This window comes from Cricetulus griseus, chromosome 3 (genome assembly GCF_003668045.3).
Source record: "Cricetulus griseus strain 17A/GY chromosome 3, alternate assembly CriGri-PICRH-1.0, whole genome shotgun sequence".
In the NCBI taxonomy this organism is placed as follows: Eukaryota; Metazoa; Chordata; class Mammalia; order Rodentia; family Cricetidae; genus Cricetulus; species Cricetulus griseus.
Window position 1 is genome coordinate 145063824 of NC_048596.1, and position 20578 is coordinate 145084401.

Sequence of the window (20578 nt, forward strand, 5' to 3'; positions counted from 1 at the left end):
GGCGTGCACCACCAACACCCGGGCAAAATAACAATTTTAAAGAAGGACTCAACTATTCAGCATCAGGACAGGTTAAAGGTCAAATCACAATCTCCAGTTCTGTACCAGTGGTTAAGAGCACTTACTCTCTCTCTCTTGGGTGTGTGTGTGTGTGTGTGTGTGTGTGTGTGTGTGTGTGTGTGTGTGTGTGTGTGTTTTGAGACAGGGTTTCTCTGTAGCGCTGGGATTAAAGGCGTGCACCACCAACACCCGGGCAAAATAACAATTTTAAAGAAGGACTCAACTATTCAGCATCAGGACAGGTTAAAGGTCAAATCACAATCTCCAGTTCTGTACCAGTGGTTAAGAGCACTTACTCTCTCTCTCTGTGTGTGTGTGTGTGTGTGTGTGTGTGTGTGTGTGTGTGTGTGTGTGTGTGTGTGTGTGTGTTTTGAGACAGGGTTTCTCTGTAGCCCTGGCTGTCCTAGAACTTATTCTGTAGACCAAGCTGGCCTTGAACTCAGAGATTCACCTGCCTCTGCCTCCTGGGATTAAAGGCAAGTGCCACTACTGCTCTGACCTTTTCTTTTGCTAATCTAGAATTGTGGAACTCTACAGCCATGAAAACTGAAATCTGGCTCTTCTTGCTTAGGGAACTGTCAGTGTGTGGGGACTTGGCTTGTTGTAGTAGATACAGAGAATATACGATTTAGTTTTAGCCACTTAAAAAAAGTTTGAAAACTGATTAAAAATTGAGAAGCATCAAGCAGTTCTTTTTTCTTGTTTCAGTGGCAAGCAACTCACTAATTTTGAACTACAGTTCAGAATTTTTTTGTTTCTCAGATTATTTTCATTTGTATATATAAGGGTGCAGATGCCCTGTGGAAGCACAGGTGGCTGTGAGCTGCCTGCCATACTGATCCTGAGAACTGAACCCAGATCTCCTTCCTCTAAGTGCAGTAAGTCCTGTCAACCACTGAGCTGTCTCTTCAGCCCCATCATTTGTGTACTACTTCAAAAACCCTGGAATTTTCTATTCTAACTTTCAGTTTTCAGATTGTTTTATTCTGTTTGATTGTGTGTGTGTGTGTGTGTGTGTGAGAGAGAGAGAGAGAGAGAGAGAGAGAGAGAGAGAGAGAGAGAGAGAGAGAGAGAGAGAGAGAGAAAGTGTGTGTCACAGGGTCTCACTGTGTAGCTCTGGAGGTTCCGAAACTCGCCATGTTAGACTGACAGCACTGGCCTTGAACTCACTGAGATCTGTTTGCCTCCCAACTGCCATCTTTCAATTTTTAATTAGAATTTCTTTTCTTTTTCTTTTCTTTTCTTTCTTTCTTTTTTTTTTTTGAGACAGGGTTTCTCTGTAGTTTTGCAGCTGTCCTAGCACTTGCTCTGTAGACCAGGCTGGCCAACTCACAGAGATCCAAGTGGTAGGATTCAAGGCATGTGCCACCCCACCCAGCATTAATTAGAATTCTTATCCTGTATGAAAGCACACTGGATTAAGCTTGGATGTGCTTTTTAGTAAAGTCTGTGTGACAAGAGATTAGAACTAGATCTTATTCTAGCTTCTGCAGCCTAACGGGTCCGTGACCTTCACAGGCTAGCACTTTGCTGCCTCATCCTGTTCCCACTCTGAACATTACTGGCTTGGCTGCGAAGAGTCTTAGATTTGCTGCTGCTGTATAGTTTTTGTTTTTGTTTTTGTTTTTTAACCTAACATTTTCAATAGCATTTGCTGCTTATTTTTGTGATGATAAACAATGACTCTGGTGAGATAATATCTTAGTGTTGTTTTGATTTGCATTTCCCTACTGGATAAAAACACTGAAGAGTTTTCATGTATTCATTGACCACTTGTACTATTTTTTAACTGTCTGAACTTCAGCTGCTCCTACATTGTATACTGTGGACACGCCAAGCCTACTTTTTACAACAGGGACCAACCAACCCAGGGTTCTGTACATTCCAAGCAAGCTTTCTACCAACTGAGCTATCATACTTGTTACTTTTCTAGTAACAAAATACCTCACAGAATGAACTTAAGGTTTATTTAGCTCATCGTTTGAGGGTAGAGTGTAGGACAGCTGGTCACAATGCATCTGCAGCCAAGCAGCTCAGCTCTTTCCCCTCTTTATTCAGCCTGGGGCCCCTGCCCTTGGAGTGGTGTCACCCGCATTTATGTCTTCCCACCTCGATTAACTTAATCTAGAAAGTTCATCAAATACATGTCTCCCAGAGGTAATTTCTCATGGTAATTCTAAACCCTATCAAACTGACAGTTAAGATTGACATCACAGATGCAGGTGTAATGAATGGCTCAGCAATTAAGAGCACTTGCTATTCTTGGAAAGGTCCTGAGTTCAGATCACAGCTCCCATGTCAGGTGGCTCACAGGCCCCGTAGTTTTAGCTATATCCCTAGGGGATGCCCTCTTGTGGACCCCTCAAGCAACTGCACATGGTGTATATTGATACACATACATGCACAGAAATACATTTTTTAAAAGATTAACCATCATAGCCACATCTAAGGTTACCTCGATGTCTAATTTTTAAAGGTCTTTTTAGATGCTAGGTATACTAGAATTGACAGAAACTCTCTTCTGTTCTATGTGGTGTCCACTCTGCTGTGCAGGACCTTTTAATTTGATGTGGCCCCATTTTGTCACGTGGTATTTCCTGAGCTGTTGAATACAGATTCAGAAAGTCACTGCATATTCCCGACCTTTAAGTGTTTCCCCTGTTTGCTACTGGAAATTTCAGTTTAGGTCTTAAAGTCGTTGATCCTGTTTAGGTGATTTTTTTGCAGGTGAGAGACAGGTACCTAATTTCGGTCTTCTACATTGGAACGTTGGATTTTCATGTTTCTGGCATCTTTGGTAAAAAGATAGTAGATGTGTGGGATTAATTTCTGACTCCTCTACATTGTTCCATGGATCTGCATGCCCATTTTATGCCAGTATTGTGCTGTTTTTATATATGACACTAGCATTGTTCTTTCTGTTCAGGATGCTTTGGGCTGCTTGAGGTCTTTTGTATTTCTGTAAGGGTTTTCTGGAGAACTCCCTTGACCTAGTTTATAAGAACAATATAAATTGCAAAATTAAATATGTGGTCTTTAACATAAGGAGTTTGAAATTTAATATCAGTGTGACATTATCCATTAGACCAAATAAGGTAACTTGAACCAAATTTGTTAGTGTGTTTGTGTATGAAAAGACCTTAAGTTCTGTTAGTTCAGGTAACTTCTAAAACACAGATAAATGGAATTGAGCATGCCGTCACTGTTATCATCTGGGCACCAACCACTGGGACAAGAGCATTTTGCATCTGACAAGCATAATAAAATTTCATATAGGTTATTAAGAAGTGTTTTGCTGGGTGGTGGTGGCACACACCTTTAGTCCCAGCACTCGGGAGGCAGAGGCAGGCGGATCTCTGTGAGTTCGAGACCAGCCTGGTCTACAAGAGCTAGTTCCAGGACAGCCTCCAAAGCCACAGAGAAACCCTGTCTCGAAAAAACAAAAAATACAAAAACAAAACTTTTTTTCAAGACAGGGTTTCTCTGTATAATCACCCTGGCTGTCCTAGAACTCTCTCTGTAGACCAGGCTGGCCTCAAACCCAGAGATCCACCTGCCTCTGCCTCTGCCTCTGCCTCTTGAGTACTGAAATTAAAGGTGTGTACCGCCACTGCCTGACTAAGAATCAGAGTCTTTTAAGGACTTTAAAATTCTTATTCCTAATGTACTCTGTCAAAATGGGCACATAATAAGATAACCATCTTCACTGGTCTTCTCATCCCTTGGTTAGGCACTAAACTTTTGTAGGGAGTATCTTTTTATGTGATGTGTATTTGCTTTTGTGTGAATTTATGTGCACCAAGGGCATACAGGATCTCAGAGGCAGATCACCTGAAATTGAAGGTGCAGGCAATTGTGAGCTTCCATGTGTGCACTGGGACCAAATAGTAGAGCCTCTATAAAAGTAAATGGCAGGGCAGTGGTGACACATGCCTTTAATCCCAGCACTTGGAAGGCAGAGACAAGTAGATCTCTGTGAGTTCAAGGCCAGCCTGGTCTACAGAGTGAGTTCCAGGACAGCTTTTCTAATTTTTATTATCTTTTTTTTTTTTTTTTATCAACTCATTTGGTCAGGAAGCATGCTCATTCACAGCAGGCCCCCTAATTTTTAATATCTTATAATGTGTGTAGGTGTTTTGCCTGTAAATATATCTGTGTACCACAAGCATACAGTGCCTGAAGAGCCCATAAGAGGGTGTCAGATTTCCTGGAATTGGTGTTGCAGACAGCTGTACACCACCAAGTATGTGCTGAGAATCAAATCTGGGTCCTCTAGAAGAGCAGCATGTGCTCTTAACCACTGAATATCTCTTTGCCCCAACTTTTCTGATTTTTCCACCCTTAACACATGGTCTAGAAAATTGGTTCTCAGCCTTGTTTCAAAAACATGGAGTGAAATTAAAGACACCTGAGGTTGACGTTCAGCCTCCTTTCACATGTGTATACACATCTGAAAACAAACACCTCATAGGTGTATATACATACACACATACAAAAAAGGGACACTTTTGGGACTGGAACTGACAGTATGTACAAAGTGCCAGAAACAAAACCACAGACACAGGAGAATACTTCCTGTATGGTCAGTAATTATGGAGCCTGGGTTATCACAAACTATCTGCTCAGAAAGTGGGTCAGACCATGAGGATTACGTCTTCTTATAACAGCAACACAACAAGCTGGTTTCTAACGTAGGAGAAAGCCTTCCAAACAACTACATGCACAGAATTTTCATTTACAGTACTGAATGGCAACCTGGAAGTCAGTGCAGTGCTTATGACAGCTCTTACTTTGACTGACACAACTGCAAATCATATGCCAGCTTTGTGTAAGCAACAGGGCTCCTCTTCTCAAGAAACCAAGACTTATATGATGACAGCGAAGCAAAGTGAAGAAAGCCACCACCAACACACCATAATAATTTAGCAGGAGGCTAAGCCCCCAGCAGCCCTTCATCCAATGTGTTACTGTCAGATCTAGTCTTGTACAGGTGACCACACACAGCTGCCTTGAGTTCACAACTGAAATGGCTGTGTTATGGTGGTACTTTTCTAAAAAAAACATGGTATTTCCTGAGGTGATTACTCTTTTCAAATCTCAAGTCAAATTTAACTTTAATCTATCATTTCTACAAAAGTCCATTTTAAAGATAAATGGAAAATTTCTATGCTATAAAATTCTTCAAGCCTAATGTTCTGAAATGAATTAAGTGCAAGGTCTTTTATGGGCAAAAGGTAAGCTACTAAGTCCAATGACCCAAAAACCCGAGTTCAATCCCTGAACCCAGTACTGGAGGGAGAACAAATTCCCCAATGCCATCATCCTTTAACTACCAAACCAGTGTTGAGAATATACATACACAAACAAAAGTATTTATAATTGAGATCAAAGGGATTATTATCTAAGAAATAAGGCAACTAATTGTTCTATTCCCATTTCTCTGCTGCTGCTTGAACACAAATAGTAGGTTTTTTAAAGTGTTTTTTTTTAAGTGTGTGAGTGTTTGCCTGCATACATTTCTGTGCATTTCTTGTGTGGCTGGTACTTGAGGCCAGAAGAGGGCATTTGACCCCCTAGAACTGGAGTTGCAAATAGATGTAAATAGATTTGGGGCTGGGAATCAAACCTGGGTCCTCTGGAAAAGCACCCAGTATTCTTAACCACTGAGCCATCTCTCCAACCCCAAATTTAGTAGTTTGTTCTTTTGGTTTTGTGTTTTTAAACTTACAGATTGGATTAAAGATCTACCAACATTTTTATTTCTTATTCAAATAATTTAAATTATACTGTTTAGAGCCAGGCATATGGACACATGCCTTTCATCTCAGCACTTTGGAAGCAGAGAAAGGCAGACAGATCTCTGTGAATTCAAGTCCAGCCTGGTCTACAAACTGAGTTCCAGGCCAGCCAGTTATACAGTAAGACCCTGTCTCAAAATTAACAAAAACAAAAGTTTATTGTATAAAGGAACGTACGTCACAGAAAAGACAAGCATATTTTAATATATCAAAGCCATACCATTAGATGATGACAACAGAAGCAGATGCTGTCTGGGTAGCAAAGGCACAGACATGAGATCCTGGTATCAGACTTCATGACATCAGAAACCATAACCAACACCTGCCTCACATCATCCTGTATTCATTCAAGCACTTAGCAAAATATGCTCGGGTGAGCTGGCACACCAGCTGTTTGAGGAGGTGGTAGCACAGACTGGTAAGAGTGAGTTTGATGGTAATACAAAGGAAATAAGCAATGAACAAATTCTATGACATAAGAACAGAAGGAGATAAGGTAATAGAAATAATGAGGGGCAGGATCCCCCAAGGCTTTCTAAGCCTAAACCATTTATACTGATCTCAGTGAAATGAGGCTTTCAGAAGAGTGACACCACCAACTCAAGTCTGAGTAAGATCCTTTGGGCTGCTTAAGTTAATAACAAATAAGAGGCTGACGGTTCTCATACAGTAATTTAGATGAGATAATGTTGACTTGTACTAGCAATGGGTATGCTTAGAGTCTGCAAATTTTACAGATAAGATTCTAGTGGAATCAAGGATGACTTGAGTTAGACTGTGGAATAGGTATCAATGGAGATGGGTAAACTGTGTAGAAAGACTTGAGTTCAACTTGAGTCATGTTGAGTTTAAGATGTCTTAAACCCCAAGTGGAGACAGCAAGAAAGCAGCTGAATATAAGACTGCAGAGGTCAGGAGAGAGGTACAGACTAGGCACAATTCAGCAACCATGGGTACAGACAAGGCATTTAAAGCCACAGAGTAAGGAATCAAAGTGCCAAGAACTAATCAGGGATTCCAGCATTAGGAGGAGGACCCTGCAGGGACTGAGCATGAGGACCCGTGAAACAGGAGGAAAAGAACAAAGTGTGGTTCCCTGGAAAGAGCATCAAGCTGGCAACAGCCCATTGTGTCAGACCAAGGAAGAGACAGCAGTCACCAGCCATTGGATTAAAACCTATAAAGGTCACTATGACTCTGACAGAAGCAGTTTTAAAAGAATGGTAGAGGGAAGGCAAGAAGGGCTGAAGATAGCAAGGACAGACTGTAGTCTCAAGGAAGTTTGCTGCAAGGAGGAAATGGGGTTGTGCAAACAAGGAAGTGCAGTTGAAGCTTTTAAAGGTTGTTTTAGGGCATGTTTTTATGTGCCAAAGGCAGCAGTCCAGTAGGTAAGAAAGGAAATGGCTGAAATGATAACCCAGTGCAAGTTAGACCATATAAGCTGCAGTAGAGAAAGGTAGTTGAGTAACAGGAGAAGGCAAATTCAGTGACAACAGGGAGGCACACTGAGCAGGACAGGCTGCAGAAGTCCTCTTGGTTCAGACAGCCCTGAAAAGCAAACACCATCTTACTGACCCTTTCATGAACAACTCAGGGTGCTTTCTGCTACAGGTGTTCTTACCTGTTTCTACACAGCCAGGCCACAAAGCCCTACGATCTGCTAATAGTACCCAACCTTACTTTGGGGGCTTTTTCTTTAGTACTATTCTAGCCATGATTTGCTTCTGTGAAGGTGACCCTAAGACCCTTGACTTAACATAAGTGAGATTCACCACTAAGAATGTGGCAAGCAGGAGAGTGTTACAAGCTATTAGCCACACTTTTAGACTTTCAAATGGCAGAAAGCTCATTTATAGGTGTTAAATCACATCTTAAATTAAAGGATACTGATCACTACAGACTCTCTGCTATGGAAGAATATCCTAAACTTTTACATGTAAAAATGAAACACACTTTTCATAGGCTTATGAAATACAAATGCTCATAATACTTACCGACAGTGGTCACAGGAGGCTGGGAAGGGTACTGGGAGCTTGTTGTGGCAGGGTATGGGCCAGCAGGTGGGTAAGGACAGCCAGGATAAGCACTGTAGGAAAGAATACCAAATATGAAGATGACCCAACACTGCAGTGCTATGAGACCCCCACTGAGAAAGTTAGGCTTGACATATTATATTACCAATTTTTGAATTTACAGTTTAAGAGATGAAGGTATTTATTCAAGGAACAGTGTGTGCAAATTCCACTAATGACACTGGGTTTAAAGAAAACTTAAGGCCGAGCATGACAGTGTGTGCCTATAATCTGGGAAGGGGGATTGAGGCAAAAGGGTGCTTTGAGTATAAGGGCAGGAGCTGGAGAGTTAGCTCAATGGTTAAGAGTGCTTGCCACTCTTGCAGAGGACCCAGGTTCAGTTCCCAGCACCCACATGCTGGCTCATAGCCACCCATAACTCTAGCTTCAGGGGATCTGACACCCTCTTCTCACCTTTGTGGGTACCAGGCATGCATACAATACACAGAGATTCATGCAAGCAAATCACTCATATACATTTAAAGAAAAAAGTCAGGTGTGGTATTGGTGGTGCATGTCTTTAATCCCAGCACTCAGGAGGTAAAGGCAGGCTGGTCTCTTGTAATTTTAGGCCAACTTGATCTAAGGACAGTCAGAAGAACTGTCTCAAAAACAAAGAGATGAGGCCAGTTTGAGCCTCATAGTGAGACTCGATCTCAAAAAAAAAAAAAAAAAGAAAAAGAAAAGAAAAGAAAGAAAGAAAGAAAAGAAAGAAAGAAAGAAAAAAAAGAAAGGAAGGAAGGAAGAAAGAAAGAAAGAAAGAAAGGAAGAAGAGAAAAGAAAGTCAGCCTACAAGACAGCCCGACAAGGTAGCTCATGCTTATAATCCCAGCATTTGGGAGTCTGTAGTAAATTCCAGACCAGCTGGAGAAATGGCTCAGTTGTTCTTGTAGAAGACCCAGGTTCAATTTCCAGTACCCACATGGTGGGGCTCAAAACTGTCCATATCTCCAGTTTCAGGGGATCTAAAACCTTCTTCTGACCTCTTAGGGCACCAGGCATGCAAGGTACACACAGACATACACATGAGAAAAACACTCATACACATAAAATAAAATAAAATAAAATAAATACATCTTTTAAAAAAATGTGAGCTCCTATATAAGAAAAAACCCAAAGAAATAGTAAATGGTCAAATGTTCTTGCTTGACTCAGATTATATAACGTTACCTTCACAGAGGCAGAATATTCCTAAGGACAAGATCCCAATAGTAACAAAACAGTAAATTATTTTATTCTGACTTCTAGTCTATTAGGGAATGATAATATTTAAATATTGCCTGGTGCTTATTGGTAACCATCAAAACTTTCAAACATTCAGTCTGAAAACAAGTCTTTACAAAATTTTAAAAAACTTTTCTTTCTGGGTAGTTTGTGTTATTTGTGTATTCTAATAAGTAGTCATAAATTTGAATTCTGGAAAATCCAAAGTTTCTTTTTAAAGGCTTATTTTTATTTATCTCACTTAATGAGACAGGGTATGTATCTTCAGCTGGCCTGGAATTTATAAAGAGCTACTTGCTTCTGCCTCTGGGGTGCTGGTGCCAGTGGAGGCAAAAGGGAATGCTGGGTTCCCTGGGAAAACCAAACTCAGGTCCCTCTGGAAAATCACAAACAGGGAGTCATTTCTCCAACTCCCACAAACTTCTCAAAAAGAAAAAAGCAAACATTTCAAGGTCCCAAACCATCAAGATCACTGCCACTACTAACCCTACTTCTGCCCCCCTCTTTTTTGGTAAATAAAACAAATCTGCATTTCTCTAGACAACCTAGAACTCTTGGAATTATGTGCATAACATCTTCCACAAAATGCCACCAATAAGCCACGAATGGCAGTTCAGGCCTATAATTCCAAGGCCGAACAAGGATCATGAATCTACAGAGCAGACCTATCTCAAAAAACAAACATCAATAAACCAACCTTTCACTGAATTTCAACTAACCTTATTTAACCCCCCAGTTAGCATTATTTTGATTCCAAATATAATAGAATTTTCATTACCTGGGATTGGGAGGGTATCCAGATGGATATGCGGAGATTCCACTTGGCATGCCTGGCATGTAGGAGGCTAAAAATAATTTTTAACATTTTAAAGTCATATGCACAGTCCTAAATATAAAGGCTGTAGAGTAACATGCACCACTGTCAAACCACAGCAAAATTTCCACACTGAGAATGCAATCTCAGGTTCAAAACAAAACCAACATCTATATTTCTTAAGGAACTAACAGTTCTTTAAGGAATAGATACTTTGAAGTCACTTAATTCCCAAACCATTAAGCGTGAGTGATAACACTCATGCAAATCCCAACAAGAAATGACTGACAGACAGGTCAATCTGGTCAGCTCTATAGCCTCAAGTTCATCTGTTTTAGAAGGTAATGCTGGCCCCATCTGCTCTAAGACCTGCTTCTTAGGAGGTAACCTGCCTCTGCATCTAAGAAATCTTGGAACATTGAAGATCATGTTGACTGATTTGCACAGCTGGTTTTGTTGGCTTGTTGAGAACTTAAGACTCCAAATCACTTTAAGAAATCCGATAAAAAACTTACATCGCACTCATCTAGACCAGCTAAAAAAGCTTGGAAATACTAGGAAGAAAAAGTTAAAAGCCAGTAGTCTTCAAGAATGCTTCATTTATTTATAGAACCACATATGGTCAGTGGTGCCAAAGGCTAACTTTGGCCTCGATGGAAAAGGACTTGACTTCAGAGTCAATTTTACTCAAATTTTCCTAATTAGATACAATGATGAATCAGCACTTAAATCAATAAACAAATGTTTTATTGCCTTCTATATGATAGGAACCAGGGATTTGATGGGAGAGATGGAGACAGGGGAAAAGAAAGAAGAGGATGATAAGAAGGGTCAGCAACAGACAAGAAGGAATACTTGGCCACATGTTGTTTAGAATCTAGTTGGAGCGGTAAGAGTCACAAGTAGCTATGTTCTGTTAGTTGTACTGACAGTGAAAGCGCAGAGTGCTACCTATGGGATCATCCAGGAAAGGAGCTAATCTAAATCTAACAGGTCGAGAACAAAAGTGATCTAGCAGAGGGCTGACAGATGGAAGCTTGAAGAAAAAGAGACACAGAGCCTTCAAAGAATGACCTAGAGGATAGAATATAAGCAAGTTTGAGAAGTACTCTGGGCTGCTATCAAGAACAGGCTTGCAAGCCTTTACCAGCCCAACATATCAGAGTCATAGCCTTCTTGTTAGGATGTTAGCAGATGCTATTACTTTTCCTAAGTATAATGAAGGATGAAATTCAGTATATCATTAAAAAACAAAAAAGCTCCCAAATGTCACAATTCCATTTCACACATAGACACTTCCCAAGCAGGAAGCACAGTTGACATTATGAGTATCTCTTAGAAAAGGCGAGTCCACTGTTAAGTATTAGCAACACACGTGGTCAATATTACTCACTTCCATGCTAGTTTCTCCAATGTACAAACAAACGTCTCAGAATAGTAATTTCTTCATAATTAAAGCAATTTTCCTTTTCTTAAAAGCTGGTTATTTCAGGGCCTGGAGAGATGGCTCCTTGGTCAAGAGGCAAAACACACCACACACACACACACACACACACACACACACACACACGCACACGCACACGCACACGCACACGCACACACAGAGACAGACAAAGAGAGAGAGAGAGAGGGAGAGAAGAGAGAGAGAGAGACAGAGAGACAGAGAGAGAGAAAGAGAGAGAGAGAGAACGAGGACCTGAGTTGTATTCTTAGCACCCGCACTGGACAGCACACAAGTGACTGCAACTCCAGTTACAGGGGATCTGATGCCTCTGGCCTTTTAGGCATCCACACTCATGTGCACATACCCACACAGACTCACTCACACAGAATTAAATCTTTTTTCTTGAAAATGAGGTTTGAATATAATGCTGGCTTTAATTTTATGTGTCTGAGTGTCTTGCCTGCAATTACTTATGTGCTATGCATGCCTGGTGCCTGCGGGGTCAGAGTACGACATTGCATCTCTGAGAAGTGGAATTATAGATGGTTGTATGCTGCCATGTGGGGCCTCTGCAAGAGCAACAGGTGTTCCTAACTGCTGGGATGTCTCTCTAGTCCTATAATGCTGACTTTTTAAAGTCTCATTATGCTGTCCAGGCAGACCTTGAACTCCTAGGCTCACACAATTCTCTTGGCTAAATCTCCAATGTCTTTGGAACAGGCACACACTATCGTACTTGTTGTTAACGATGTCTTGTAACATGACTCAGCGTTCAAAAATTACCCTGAAAAGAGATAAAAAATGTTCTGAGCAATGATTTCTCAACTATTAAATATTTACTCAAATATGTGTCAAAGCCACCTCTTGGCTATTACTCAGTATGTGCATGGGAGCAATACAGATCTTTGTTCATAGTCATACCTGACAACAATGATGTCTAAAATGTCATTAAAATTGGAATAAATGGACAGCACAGTGGTCTCTTAATGATTTACTTAAACTAGCTCTTCATGAGACAGTGAGTGCAAAACTGGACTGCAACTGTAGTTTCTTTCTGTAATACTGTAATTCCAATGTGAAACTGAAAGAAATACAGCAATGTTCCCTCTGTCTTAAGTGGTAACTAAGTTATCTGAGCAAAGAAATGAGGGGAATCAGACTAGGAAATATTTGGTACTTTAAAGTAAAAACACTTAGTCAACAGTAAAGATTTACTAAGATAAAAACAATCACTAACATCCCTAATACAGGAAGCACTAGTCCCAAAGTCAAGCTTTCTCTGGGAGGTTGGGAGGGGAGAGAAGGGAAGGGAAAGAAAGGAGTCACTTCTTTGACATTCCCATTCTGCCCACGGATCAAGATATTCTTCAGGAAAAACAGATTCAAAACAAGAGAATGACTTTAGGTAGAAATAAAGCTCACATAATTCGTCTTCAAAGAGAAGTTTGTCAGAATCACAACTCAAAACACAATAAAATCAGCACAAAACAAAAACATCAAAACAAGTAAGTACAACCAACTCCCAATTACCCAGGATGATTCTGAAGTAGCAGAACAGGGACAGAGTTGTCCCAGGGGTAGACCAGTACTGTCCCCATGTCCCCACCTTTCCAACAAGGTAGTCACAAATTGGCTGTACCATAGAGAAGCACCCCAGAGCTAGATGTCCAATTGTGTATACCCAGAATAGCTCAAAGGAATGAGCTAGCTGACTGCAATTATTCTCTACATCACTGGTCCTGGAGTCACAGGGAGACCTCAGGCTATCTTTCAAATTACATCTGGTTTCCAGGTGGTAATAAGGCTTTTCCATGGCATGCATAATTTAAAACTTCTAGCTCTATTTGGCATCTTCTCTTCCACTCTGGGATCCAGAACATCCACACTTTGATTTCTACCCACAGATGGAAGCCCAAATGCCAGTCTTTGGTAGGAACCTGTATATGCAGACATGGGGTCTCAGGATATTTCCAAAAGCTCCACTAACATGACAAGCTAAAAAGCAAAATAAGATTATTTTAAGAGTTTTACAAACCCTTTTTTTGTTGTTTGTTTGTTTGTTTCTATAAATTTCAAAAGCAGATCTTAATTGTACTTACTATTTGGTGGCCCTGTTGCTGTGTATGGTGGGTAGGATGCAGAAATAGTGGGACGGGAGAATACTGGAGGCTCCTCTCCAAATATCACAATCATGATCTGAATAAGCTCCAGCAACTCTGACCGTGGCTAAAAACCCAAGAAATCACGTCAGCTATAATTATTTCTTAGCAAAACAGACGAGTTTAGCATTTCTCCCTGTTGTTAGTTTTAACTCAGTCTGACAATCCTTACTCTCTTGGCTATTTATTGGCTATCTCTTGGTCAGACGATAACTTTACAGCCAATTCTTTCCTTCCATCTTGACTTGAGTTTAGGGATCAAACTCGCATCACCAGGTCTGTGCCCTTATCACGAAGTCATGTGGCTGGCCCCAGCTACTTTCCTGAACACGCCAATGTTCGAATCTGGGTTACATGAGAGCACGGGAACATGTCTGCATCTTCTTTACACACAGCTCCTTTTTGGTGTAGTGATCATTTGTGAAAAAGTATAGAACAGGAGGCTGCAGAGATGGCTCAGTGGTTAAGAGCACTGACTGCTCTTCATAGGACCTGAGTTCAATTCCCAGCACCCACGTGGCAGCTAACAACTGTCTGTAACTTCAAGATCTCTGACCCATCACACGGGCATGCATGCAGGCAAAACATCAATGCACATAAAATAAAAAGTGAGAAAAAAAAAAAGTATAGAGCAGGCATAAGCCTTCCAAAAACAGCAAGTAGTGAGGATCACCTCAAAACAGACGGGGCCAGCTCAAGGCCAGGCTCTTACAAGCTCTATCTATCTCTGAGTTCTCCCTCGCAGGATGAATGTGATGGTTAATTTTGATTGTTAACTTGACTGAATCTGGTAACAATTAAGCTGGAAGACCCTCCCTCAAATAGGCAGAACCTTCCTATATCAGCCCGGATACAAAAAGGTCAGAGGGTAAAGCAGTCTTGCTTTTTCCTACTCATTCATCTTCCATATCTTGCTTCCACATCTATGTATCCCACTGCCACCACCTCTGCTGCAACCTCTCTGACATTGGAACTCAGTATCTTTGTCTTTGTAATGCAGACTGACAATTGTTTGATCTCCGGGAATCCTCCAGGCCTTCAGCACAGACTGGGACTGCTGAGGTATAAGACACCCTCAGGGACTGAGGAGCTACTGGGCTCAGTCTCTCTAGTATACAGACTGCCACTGTTGGTTTATCCAGCACCATCACATAAACCAATTTCATAAGTCTCCTTTGTGGTGGCTCAGCAGCTAAGAGTACTGGCAACTCTTGCAGAGAACCTGGGTTTAGTTCCCAGCACCTACATGGTGGCTCACAACTGCCTGCAATACAAGTTCTAGAGGATCTGATGCCATTTCTAGTTTCCGCAGGGACCAAGGACACATGTGATGCATATATACATCCAGGAAAAACATTCAGACACAAATAAAAATAAATAAATCTTTAAAAACAAAACAACAAAACTTCCTTCATAATATATTTATTGTATTGGTTCTGTTCCTCTAGAGAAAACCAATACTATGTAGGCTTCTAGGTTATTTGTGGCACAAACACTGCTCTGCCAGTTAAACTATCAGCAGCAGAATCACAAGTTCCCAGCTGTTATCATTGACAGCATTGACAGCTTTGAAGACTAAGATTTGAGTTCCATAAACATAACCCACCAGTGCACCTATTTTTAAAAATAATATTCTATCTCTGAACCTTGTCTGTTTTTCAAAGCTTAATTCAAATAAATAAAATGGTGAGTAAGCATTATAAATTGTTATAGAACCTTTTCAGCTGGTTAGTATTACAGTTCCTATCTGCCATTTTAATACTTAGGAAACTGAGATAGAAGGGATTGCTACCAGTTTGAGGCCAGCCTGGATGATACTCTACCAAAACAAAACAACAACCACAACAACAAAACCCACCACCACCAAAAACCAAACAAAGGACTAAAGAAGAGCCTGTTCTGTCTCAATTCAATGACTAGTCCACTGACTGGACTTACCTACTGTCCTTGGCATCTTCCTTGAGTATTAACTGAAGATAGATGCTAGTGAGCAGAACATACATGTAATGACTACAAAGAACCACATAATACTTACATGTTTCCAGTCATGTAGATAAGGAAGGTAGATTTTCCCATTTGCATCCACATGCTTTCCTGTTTTAATCGTCATTGAACTAGTAGGTTTCACAAAACAGATAGGGGGGTTATATGGGTATGTGTCCAGCAGCCACAGGCATATTGGAATATTATATGTATTACCTGAGGGAGAAGAAGAAGCCTTAATTACTTTACTTTTACTAGTTTCCAGGAGTATAATATATGAAGTTGAGAGCAACAAACAGCACTACCACCAGCACCAACAGTGCTATCTATCTATCTATCTATCTATCTATCTATCTATCTATCTATCTATCTATCTATCTATGTATCGCTTCTTGCAGCTTTGGTTTGTTTTACCACAATTGAAAGGTAAAAGTGCTGACTACTTACTGCTGGACAATGTTCTTTTGATTCAATCTAATGTTTGCTGCTTGACTCTTGATTCCAGCTAAAAAGAAAAACCTCGCTGAGAAAGAAGGAAAATAATGCACCCATTCCCTTCCAAAAGCCAGTCTCTACTCTCCAACAGTCAACAGATACTATGTTGTGTCTTCTACCAGACCCATGATTATGGAGGTTTCATTGGTAATTACTCAGAATCAGTTTTGCTACCCTCTCTTCTTCTCATTTGAGAAATTTGACTACTTGCAGTCAAAGGGAAGGGTCTCAAAAGATGTAATAGTCACCACATTAAACATAATCCAGTCTTTAGTGCTCTCAAAGCCCAATGTTCCAAGCAAACATTGACACTGGAGTAACACACATGCTTCACCTTTACAAAGTTCAGCACACAGAAATATAAAAGCATGTTTCACCGAAAGTAATCAGATACTAGTGGACCTTCATTTTTTCCTCAGCCCCCAAACATATCTACAATGTGTGACTCTAATACATAAAGCCTTAGGTTTACCACCAACATCCAGAATTCCCTGCTTTTTGATTAAAAAAAAACAAACAGGAATCCTACAGTAACTTGGACCTGTACGCTATGACTCATAAAGAATGGTTGATGGAAAAGAGCAGACTTAACTTTAGATAAAATCAATATTCATATACACTTCTACAGCCTGCATCTCTCACCAGAGCTCATTCCCCAGTGCCATGGTGAAGTTAGTAATTAAGCTTAGTTCATCACAGATCCCATGTGCCCTTCTCCTTTTTAATCTCATAGCACAGCAATCACAGAAGTGCTGTGTAATGGCCCCAGAGGTTCAAGCTCTAAATGCTTGTTTCCCAGATGATGGCAATATTCTGGGGTCTAGGTCACTAGGGGAGGGCCTTTGAAAGTTGTACTGGCCCCTGGCCCCTGACCTCAGCCCTTCTCTCTGGGGACATATATTTCCTAGGACAAGAAACTGAATGCTCACTCATCATTTAGTACTTAGCAGAGAAGTTGACTGGTTAACAGAGACTCATCATCCAAACCCATCATTATCGATAGAATAACTGTAAATGACAGGTGCCTTTTACTGTTGCTTACCAGGCTATGTGCCAAGCCTTACATGTATCACTTCCATGAACTGTCAGTACCTGAGCAATGTACTATTCCCCAAATGCTGTGAGCACCTATGGTCACAAAATCTATATTGCACAGCAGGAAGTCAAACCTAATTCTGTCCCGACACCTCACTGCTACACAGTACAGCTTCCCGTGGGCAGAAAGGTGTGTGTGGTGAGGGGGGCTGAACTAACAGACACCTAAGATCCCTCTACAGTGCTACAATTCCAGGAAACATCAAATTCTATCTGAATTTTGAGGCATTTGTTTGTTGCTGAATCTTGACACAGAAGTTAAAACAAACTGAGAGGCGGTGCTGCCAAATAAAGTTGAATGAGAACTGAGGTTAAAAATCCCTGTTTTGTCAAGGAGATTATTAGAAAGTACACTCAATGTACGTTTAACTCCTGGGCAGCATGTTCTTGTCAGCAGACTCATCTAACATGAGAACATAAATGTGTTGTTATTCACCTCTGTAACGCACAGGGATTGTTCCAGTGAGGTTCACCAGCTCCCTGGAACTGCCATCATTAAAAACTGAAAGGAAAAAGCAGAAGTTAAACATGAGCATTTTTGTAGAGATCATTTTTGTTCCAGTTACTCTTTCAGAAACACCAGTTAACTTGTGGCATTAACTTGTCAGTGTTCAGTACTAAGACTCATTGGTCATCTCATGTAGTTTAAAAAGCTTCGGGTTACCTGTAAAAATGGATCTGAGTGCTGCATTTCCAAATACATGCTTTTGGTCTCTGACTAACACCATTCTAAGCTCATTTAAAAATCACTCTAGGCTGGGCGGTGGTGGTGCATGTCTTTTAATCTCAGCACTTAAGAAGTAGAGGCAGAGGCAGAGGCAGGTGGTTGAGTTCAGAGCTAGTTCCAGGACAGCCAGGGCTGCACAGAGAAACCCTATCTTGAAAAACCCAAACCAAACAAACAAACAAAAAACCCACAACATTCTGAAGTTACTGAGCTGTAGGCCTGAGATGGATGCCAATGACTAAGCCAAAATTATGTTCTCAATAAAGTTGTTTTTAACAATTTCATGTATACACCAGTAAATAATAAAAATCACCATCAAGTCTGAGTATAGTTCAATGGAGCACTTATCTAGAATCAAGACCCTGGGCTTGATGCCTAGTGCTACTAAAAACAAGGAAGAGGTCACTGCTATATGATGCCACACTAAAAGCTAACCTCCCATCATTTCATTTTAGAAACCCCCACTCACTGTGGCCTGGGGATGTGGCCAAGTTGGTGGAGTACTTGCCTAGATGCTTGAAGCCTTGGGTTCCATCACCTGCACTTCATAAACTGGGCACGGTAGCGCATGCCTCTAATCCTAGCGCGTGGTGAAGACAGGACAATCAGAAGTTCAAGACCATCCTTGTTTACACAGAAATCCTGTCATTCTCAATCCCAAGGCAGAATCAAACTACAATACTGAAAACAGAGGTGTCTGACAGTTAAACACAGACACCCTCTTTCTACAGTATTTATTTTTATTTTGTGTGTGTTTTGCTTGCATGTAAGTGGATCATATGTGCATGCACTCATGGGGAAGAGAAAGGACATCAGATCCCCTGGAACTGGAGTTACAGGCTGTTGTGAACTGCCATGCAAGTGCTGGGAATTAGACCTGAGTCCTCTAGAAGAGCAGAGCCATCGTTCCAAACCATGTACCATCTAGTTCCTTTTTTTTTTTTCCATGACAGGGTTTTACTGTGTAGTCCTGGCTGACCTGGAACTCATTCTGTAGACTAGGCTGGCCTCATATTCAGAGATCCACCTGCCTCCCTAGTGCTAAAATTAAAGGCAAACACCACCACTGTTCAGTTCCTTTTTTTTTTTCCTTCTTAAAAAAGTAATTTTATGTGTATGGGCATTTTGCCTACATGTATCTGTGTACTATGTGCATGCTGGGAGTTCACAAAGACCAGAAAAGAATGGCAATGTAAGCTGCTGTGTGGGTGCCAGGAACTGAAATGAACCTGATGCCTTTTCTCTTTTGCATAATTTGTGTTACAGGGACAGCTTTATTTCTAATGATTATTTGGAAAGAACACTATCACACAGGGCAAAGGTTGTGCTGTAGATCTGTAGAAGGACACAAGGTCCTTGTTGTTAAACATGCAGGGTTTTTTCATTAATGGTAGAAAGTGGCACTTGTTTACATGGACAGTTGGAATAGGTACTGTTTGATAACCTGGTGATCTTTTGTTAGTCTATGGAGCCAGTTCTCATTCAATCCCCAGGGTTCTGAGCATTGCTTTTCAGTCATGAAAGAGGTCCCATGTACTTTTCAAAAGAGTTTGCTATTATGTTTATTACAAACCCTTCCTGCCTAGGCCCTTAAGCATTGTTTTAGTCAACAAGGGAGTTTAAATGCAGTCATGCCTTAAGCTTTGTTGTGGCAACTGTCATGAAGAAAGTTTTACTGAATTTAAATATATAAAAATTAAAACGCTTGGCATCAGACTCCAGAAGTTTGAACTAGCCTAAGTTGTATTGAACTGAATTTTATTTTTGCCTCTTCACAGAACATTTTGTTGCCAGCCATGACGCTTGTAGGGACCCCCCCTCCACAAGGATTTAATATGAGACACCCTTCAAAGGCTCTTGTATTGAAGTCTTGGCTGCCTACTGATGGGCTCTGGAGAGGTGACTGGACCATGGAAACCACAGCCTCAGCAGTGAATCAATTTACCAAGTGTCCACAGTGATGGCATTACAAGAAGGTAGTGGACCAAGATGGAGTATCTTGCATCCTGGGCCTCTCTCTCTCTTCCTTTGCTCCCTTGCTTTATGAAGTGCGCAGCCTTTCTCCACCATATTCTTCTGCCACAATGGTTGGCCCCACCTCAGGCCCACAGCAATGGAGTCAAGAGATCAGAGATCACTGACTAAAGTCTGAGACCGAGCCACAGCCTCTCTTTCCTCTTTTTAAATTGGTTGATCTTCCCAGATAATCTTTCAGTGAGGAAAGCTGACACATGCTTGTTTGTTATAACAAGGCAAGCACACACAGCTACACTGGCAACACCAGCTCTTCTGCTGACAACTGTCTAATCTTGTGCATTTTAAAATTAGAATATGGGGGCTGGAGAGATGTCTCAGTGGTTAAGAGCACACTGGCTGTTTTTCCAGAGGTCCTGAGTTCAAATCCCAGCTACCACATGGTGGCTCACAACCATCTATAATGAGATCTGGTGCCCTCTTCTGGCGTGCAAGCATACATGCAGGCAGAACACTGTATACATAATAAGTAAATCTATAAAAGAATAATAAAGTTAGAATATGTTCTTGGGCAGAGTGACTCATGCCTTTAATCCCAACACTTGGGACACCAAGGCAGGAGGATCACCATGAGTTCAATGACAGCCTGAATCATGTAGTAAGTTCCAGGACAGCTTAGGCTAGAGTTAGACCTTATCTTAAAAATCAAACAGACCAAAAATATTCATTAGTT

General features: G+C 41.0%; 1 protein-coding gene across 1 annotated transcript in view; it reads right to left on the bottom strand.

The window, feature by feature from the left end:
- Tsg101 (tumor susceptibility 101) overlaps positions 1–20578 on the bottom strand; it is a 34734-nt gene that overhangs the window by 5131 nt on the left and 9025 nt on the right. The window contains exons 3-7 of the mRNA XM_027410472.2: positions 17581–17646; positions 15607–15770; positions 13512–13638; positions 9933–9999; positions 7853–7944 (exon numbers count right to left, since the gene is read on the bottom strand). Coding sequence (XP_027266273.1) covers positions 7853–7944; positions 9933–9999; positions 13512–13638; positions 15607–15770; positions 17581–17646 — 516 coding nt within the window. The remainder of the gene's footprint in view (positions 1–7852; positions 7945–9932; positions 10000–13511; positions 13639–15606; positions 15771–17580; positions 17647–20578) is intronic.